This window comes from Empidonax traillii, unplaced genomic scaffold (genome assembly GCF_003031625.1).
Source record: "Empidonax traillii isolate 1590-97213 ecotype Southwest subspecies unplaced genomic scaffold, ASM303162v1 scaffold1124:size387931, whole genome shotgun sequence".
Lineage (NCBI taxonomy): Eukaryota > Metazoa > Chordata > Aves > Passeriformes > Tyrannidae > Empidonax > Empidonax traillii.
In genome coordinates, this window is record NW_020956317.1 from 133851 (window position 1) to 141216 (window position 7366).

Here is a 7366-nt window from a genome sequence, read left to right on the forward strand (position 1 = left end):
CCATCAAGCTCCATCCCTCTGCAGCCTGAACCCCCACGACATCAGAGCAGTGAGGATGGAAGTGCTGCAAGAATGAGGTCTAAAAAGAAAGAAATTAAAAAAAAAAAAAAAAAGAACTTTTACAGAACCAGTTGGCCACTATTTGCCTGTGAAGTTCTGAACCACTCTTAGAACTTCAGTGCTGGAGTCATAAATGGCTTTATTATTGTGGAGGATCAAAGTACCAAGCTCCACAAGAGCAGGAAACTTATCTCCACTGGGCCTTAATGAACTTTTTGCCCAGATTCAGCACTTTTGAGAATGAGTCCCCACTTTTATTGCAGCAACACCTGCAAAAAATCAAGTTTCAGTGACCAAAGAATCATCTCCACTGAACAGCCACTCCTTTTTTTTTTTTAGCTACATCCTATGCCAGTGGGCCAGACCAAAAAACCCATCTTTTATCATTTGAGCCACTGTCCAACTCACAATTCTGCAACATCATCACTTTTTGAAGGCAACCACCACCTGGCTGCCTCCAAGAGCTGCTCAGTAATTTGGGATTTATGGCCTGGCTCTATGAGCACATGTTTCCTGGCAAATGCACCCAAATTCACTGCAGGATTCCAGGCATTCAGTTAGAAATTTAAAAGCACTGGACTTGAGAGCATCACCTCGTTCTGGTAGCGAGGCTTTGAATGTGTTTATGACCTCGGGCTGAGGGAGTTTGAAGCTTTGGCCATGCTGAGTCTTCAGCAGAAGCAGGGCTTTATCTTCCTTCAAGGCACTGGTTGGGAGCAGTGTCCTACCAGTCCATGAAAGTGCAAATTGAACAGCAAAAAAAAAAAAAGCTGATTTTCAAATCAAAGGACCTTCAGCAAGTTTGAACACAGGAGGGCTACGAATGAATGGTTATAAAAACAGGTCAATAAGTTTTTCTCAGTTCAGGAACTTTTCTTATTCTGCTTTTCCCCTTCTAGAGTTCCCATCTGCAGCCCTGCTGGCGAGTACAGCCCCCCTGCCAGAAGGGAAACCACAAGAAACGATTGGTGTGAAATTCAGCAGCAGCGGCACACCCAGCTCGGGGGGGGGGGGGGGGGGGGGGGGGGGGGGGGGGGGGGGGGGGGGGGGGGGGGGGGGGGGGGGGGGGGGGGGGGAAGGTGGGACTTCAGCTCAGAACAATTAAGCCCCAACTAATCAGCAGGACAAAGCTCAGCCCAAACTCCAGAAGGCAACCAGAAGTTCTGGAGACCTCAAGAGAGGATTCAGAGCCCCCAGAAGGGGTTTAAGATGAACCCTGGGATAGTTCCTAAACACGCTGGTGGTGTCTCAAGGTGGACCCCCAGGATTTAAAGCACCCAGAAGTCACCAGACACTTGGACAAATACTTCTTTTCAAAGGAAGAAATAAGATAAGGAAGAACTTTACAAGTCTTGGTCACGTCAGTGATGCCTTTGAAGTCCACAGGATTAGTTTCACCAGGGGTGACTTAAGGAACAGAACAGAAATCACCAAAAATCCGAGAAGACAGAGTGGATTAAAAAAACAAAAATAGGGCTATGGAAGCAAAAAGTAGCACAGGCAACTTTCACATCAAATAAACTGCAGAGACAGCAATAAAAGCTGGGAAATAAAGTGTACATAACCATATAATACATGTATACAAATAATCTTCCCAGTGTCTCTGAAGAGACAAAACTTTCTGGGGGTCAGCAGTGCCAAGATTTTGCTTCTCCCTGTTGGAAATCTTCTATTTCTATTTCTATTCTATTTCAATTTCTATCAACATGATGAGCTGATAGAATGGCAGGCCCAAGGCAAGCAGCAAGTCGAGACAAATGTGAATTTTGCTCTGATTTGACAGCCTTTGATCACAGACAGCTCTGCAGGTGGGTGGAAGTGGAACCTGCTGGCCCGGAGAAACACTCCCAAATCCAAGGCTGAGCAGGAGGATCTCACCCTGCAGCACCCTCTGCATGTCCCCTGCCATCAGTCACCCCCTTGGCTGGCAGGCACTGGGTCACATTTGGGGAATTATTGCCATTCCTGAGACGTGAGGCAGCTGATTGTGAGCAAACCAGCACGTGGTGTTTGGGCAGAGCAAACACTTCCCGTGCCCTGAGCAGGGAAAAATGGGATGGGCTGGAGAGGCAATCACCACAGTGAGGGGGGGAATTACCTGTCAGGGGTCCAGCAGGATAATCTGCCTGCTCCTTCCCCAGCTCTGTGAAACAGCCAAAGCACTTGCACCTGGATCCATCATTCCCACCCTGGCTGAAAACTCCTTATGCTCCACGTTAATAATTTTAAAACAAGTCGATAATGGGAGTTAAAAATCCCAGACAGGAATTCAGGTATCCTTCCCTTCAGAGCACAGTTGTTTGAGCGAAAGGCATTCTGCAAACAGCAACTTCTTTTCCAGAGAAGCACTTGACAGATTAACTCATCTCCTTCAGTTTGGCCCCAAAACTCACCAACTGTCCGAGAAGATGCACCAGGTAGTAACTCTGACTCCTAAATGAGGTCGAGCCTGTTGCAAGGAAGCTCAGTAAGACCCAGACAATCCTGTTGCTCAGAGAGACAAGATGCTGCCCATCAGCTGCTCCTTTCACAAGGCTGCAGCTTCCAAAGGCCCATCTGTCACTTGGGTGAAAATTCACTGCAAGTGAGAAGCTCTAAGCCATTTGTCTCTCACATTTCCCTAAAAACGCTGCCATTCCCAACTCTGCCCTCCCTTCTGTCTGCCATCCCAAACCTGGCCCTGTGTGCCATCTGTCCCAGCCACGGGGAAAGGGCTTTAACCAGCTCAGGGCAAAACTGAGAGGCAGCAAATCAATTCAGGAACCTGTAAAATACAATCCAGGACACAAACCCTTCTGAAGTGCAAAAAAAAAAAAAAAAAAAAAAAAAAAAAAAAAAAAAAAGAAGAATAAAAAACCCCAGACAAGTGACATTGAATCACATTGTTTACTTCTTGGAATTTCTTACTGCATTGGCATGACTTCCAGGGCTGTGATTAAAATAAATGCAAGCAGTTCTGCAGTAGTTCCTAAGGCAGAAATCCCCAACAAACAGAATATTTAGGGTTGGGAGGGCCCTGTGGGGATCGCCCAGCCCAACCCCCCTTGCCCAGGTGACACAGGGACATGTCCAGGTGGGGTTGGGATGTCTCCCAAGAGAGGGGAGAGAAGTTCTGCCTCCTGGTGAGGTGGAGCTTGTGGGGGTTCAATTTATGGGCATCACTCCTTGTGCTGTCACTGGGAAGAGTCTGGGACCATCCCCTGACCCCCACTTGGAGATATTTGTGTGGATTGATTGATCCCCTCCCAGCCTTCTCTTCTCTTTCTGGACAGAATGAAGTTCTGGTTTTGCCCTTTCACAACTGGCTGGAAGTTGTTTTAACCATCCCACGGCCTGACAGGGCCAGGCACTGCAGAAATCCTTCTCCTTCCTGCCTGGGGATCACCCTCAGCAGTGCTGGCTGCCAGAGAGGAGCTGTCACAACCAGCAGCTGGCTCAGGGCAGCACAAAAAAAAAAACCCAAAAACTCACCCCGGAAGCCAAGAGAGAAAGGGAGAGAGGAGTGCCTGTGATTCATCCCACTGCCCAAGGCCATGGTGGGTTGTAAGAACTGCCCTGCTCAGAGGTGTGCTCAGAAAAAAAAAATAAAAAAACAAACCAGCATAACCCAGCAGAGCCAATCAAAGCAGCCAGGACGGAGTTTACCCGATTGCAACAGCAAAAGTTTGGGAAGTGCAGATGCTCAACCTCCCCAAGCCACGCAGGCATTGCCATACACAAACCCTGTGGGCTGTTCCCTCCCCAGAAAGAAGCAAAGTTCAGGGTGCACAACCCTCCACACCCTCCCAGTTACCTGGAGAAACCAGATAAGGCTGTGCTGGGCGGAATATCCCTGCAGGTTTAAGCCCCAACAGTCCTGAGAGGAGGGAGCTGCTTCCCTGCCACTTGCTGGAAACACCACTCGAATTCACACTGTGAAAACCCTGCAGGACGAGGCTTTTCACCTTCACACTCACGGACTGAACAACCTCAAGGGGGTTTGGGGAATTACCGCTTTCGCAAGCGTGAAATTACTCGTTTCTTCTCACATCAAGAAATCCACCGCTGAGCACAAGTGGCAGGGAAGATCACCCTTCATTAAAACGAACTACCAGAAGCTGTTTATGTCATTAGCGGTTTCCTGTCGATTGTTCTCTGCCCAACTCTCCCCAGCCAACCTCAAGAGTGTGGGTTTCAATTTGTCAAAGCTCTCAAGAAAAGCAGAACTTTATCAGCAACACCAAGGGGTTATTTCCTCCTAGAGAAACGCCAGCCCAGCACCAAAAAAAAACTTCTTTTAAACATCGAGGGGGACGGGGCAGAAGGTGCAATGTGTCAGTCATGGAATCCTGGAACGGGTTGGGTTGGAAGGGACCTTAAATCCCATCCAGTGCCACCCCCTGCCATGGGCAGGGACATCTTCCACCAGCCCAGGATGTTCCAAACTCTGCCCGACGTGGCCTTGGGCACTTCCAGCCAAAGCTTTCACCGCTCCTCACCCTCTGTCAGCATCCCCAGCCCCTGGCAAAGATGTCACCCACAACCCTAAATCCGCCCCTTACAACCTCCTCGTCCTGCCACCACCTTTAGGAGCCACATCCTTTGGGGGATGGCAGGAGTTGTTTTTAGTGCCGTGCCGGAGCTCCCTCTCCAGCGTAAAAATCAGGATGGAGAGGCAAAATTCCAGAGGGATTCCTGGAGCTCCCCGGGTGCGAGCTGGGCACACACCTCCATTCCTCCATCCATCCATCCATCCATCCCTAAGGATTCGGGGAGTGAACACCTGAGAGCGGCGAGTCCCGGGCGTGCCAGAAGAATCCCGGGATGCTCCGGGACAGGAGATCCCTGGAAATGCCCGCGGGGAGAGGAAGGGAAGGAAGGGAGGGAGGGAGGGAGGGAGGGAAGGGGAGCTCGGGGTGGGGAAGGTCCCGTCTAACACTCACCGACCCCGTACTTCTCCCGCTTGGTGGGGATCCAGCGGGCCATTCCGGAGGGTTTCCCAGGGCCGGGCTCGGCTCGGGGGTAGGGGAGGGGGGATCTCGGTCACCGCAGCCCCTCGCCCGCCACCTCCCCGCGCTGCTGTGGGGGGCCCGACACCCCGGGTTGCTCCTCCATGCTCCGAGAAACGCTGCCAAAACCAAAATAAAAGAGAAAAAAAAACAACCCACAAACCCCAAAAACTACCCGGCAAACGCCCAACTTCGCTGCCTCCCCCGCAGCAGCGCAGGGAGGAGGAAGAAAAAGAAGGAGGAGAAGGAGGAGGAGGAGAAAGAGGAGGTGGCTCCTCTCCCCGCCCCGCCGGGCATCACCTGCCCCCCGCACGGCACCGCCCCGAGCTGCGGGACACGGCGGGGACATTCGGGGAAAGGCTGGAGAAGTGGCTTCCGTGGGATTGCTGGGAGTGTCCGAGCGCGGAAATGACCCTAAATGCGGGTTTTTGTCCCAGGTTGAGGGATCGGGGGAAGGGTTGGCGCTCCGGTCACGGCGCGAAAAGCCTGTCCCCTAAAAGCGTTTGGGCAGCGTTTGGGGTGGGGGTTTTTGGTGAGATTTGGGGTGTCCTGTGCATGGCCGGGAGTGGGACAGCGTGATCCTCGTGGGTCCCTCCCTGCTCGGGATGTTGTGTGATCCTACAGAACCACGGGATGGTTTGGGTTGGAAGGGATCTCAAAGCTCCTCTGGTTCCATCCCCCTCCCCCTGCCCCGGGCAGGGACACTTTCCTTCCCCCAGAGCGGGTCCGTTTTGAAAAGTAATCCATTAATAGCTAAGAAAACAAAGGGGTTGCATTAGAAGTACTCCAGGAATCTGGGAAGCGGTCCCAGCGCTGCGCTTTGCAGGAGACTCGATGTTCCAGAGACTGACCTGGCGCTCGGTGACGTCCACCCCTCCTTCCCTGCCCTGCTGGGCAGCTGGGACACCAGAAAAGGATTTCCAGCTGGAGAGGGACCTCAAATGTCTCCCAGTTCCACCCCCGTGCCGTGGGCAGGGCACCTTCCCTCTTCTGGGGAAAGCAATGAGAGCGGTGATAAATCGGAGTATTTTAACACTTTAAACATGAAAATCTGGGGAGATGGTATTTTTTTTATCATTTTCCATCCCAAGGGAGAGGCACTAAGCAGTGTTATTGCTCAGCTCCTGGGGTGCCCCTTTAGATCCCTCAGATTCCCAGCTTTGCATGGGCAGCCCAGTTTTCCACACTCTGTCCTCTCCCACCTGTTGTTTCCAGTTAAGTTTATTTTCCTTGATCTTCGCTGGTGCCTCCGAGGGGCAGAGCAACATAAATAAGGATTAATTACGGGTAATTTGCTCCAACAAGCGAACTTTGCCAGCAGAAAGTTACACTCAAGGACACACTGGCTATCACAATCAGCACAGGCTCGGTGCACAATACACTGATTTTTTTTTAAAGTCTGGACAGCCAGAGAGGTTCAGCGTGCTCTTTCAGTGCTCAAACAGCACCTTCAGAGTGTGGAAGGGGAAAAAAAAAACAAAACACCTTCAGAGTTTCTCGGGGTAGGACTTAAAGGAAAGCAAGAAAAGATTTGCAAGCTGGAGCTGGTTCACTGATTTGTTATTTATAAAACAACAACTCAGATGTTGTGCTGGCCCAGAAAATCGGGGTTTTTTTGTGCACAGAACCCTCCAGTTCCTCTGGTTAAAGGTTGAGTGGGGCCACTCAAGGTATACACAACACGCGGCAGGGGGAGCATCCAGGATGTGGGAAGAGAAAATATTGATGGATTTTTGCAAATCCTTCCGTGCTGGAAGATCCACGCTGAGTCTGTTGGTGGAAAGTGAATTTTGTTTCAATTTAAATGCGTTGTGAAACTTGAACAGAAGGAGCAGTGTGGCTGGGCTGTCAAGACAAGTAACCACGATGGTTGTTCTGGGGCTGGTCTTGGACCACCTGGATTCCCAAACACTCCCTGCTCTGACTGGGGGTGGAACTGAGAGCCCAGAATTTGGATTTTTTCCTTTCAGATCCTTGATTTTTTTTTTTTTTTTTGAGGTAAAAACTGCCTGAGCTGGGCCAGCCTTTTCCAACCCAGGGAAAACAAACCCTTGGCAGCAAATGAAAACCAGAGCAAAGCACCCAAGACAGACAAGTAGCAACTGGAGTGGCTGGTTTTTTAAGTAGGGGAAGGTGGGGGATGTTTCATTAAATTATTATTAAATGATTTGCAAATGTCAGGGGCACGTGAAGGAAGGCAAGCCCGGCAGAGTTGATTTCAGAAAGGCTTTTATTTGGGTTTGTATCCCCAAATAACAGGGTTTCCTTCTCTTTTTTCTTTCTTGCACTGCTCTGGTTGGTTGATTGTGAACAGGCTG

At 50.6% G+C, this 7366-nt stretch overlaps 1 protein-coding gene across 1 annotated transcript in view; it reads right to left on the reverse strand.

The window, feature by feature from the left end:
- Positions 1–5073, reverse strand: part of DOCK5 (dedicator of cytokinesis 5) — a 56510-nt gene extending 51437 nt beyond the window's left edge. The window contains exon 1 of the mRNA XM_027905125.1: positions 4983–5073. Within this exon, the coding sequence (XP_027760926.1) occupies positions 4983–5025 (43 nt within the window). The 5' untranslated portion in view covers positions 5026–5073. The remainder of the gene's footprint in view (positions 1–4982) is intronic.
- Between the last annotated feature and the right edge of the window lie 2293 nt (positions 5074–7366).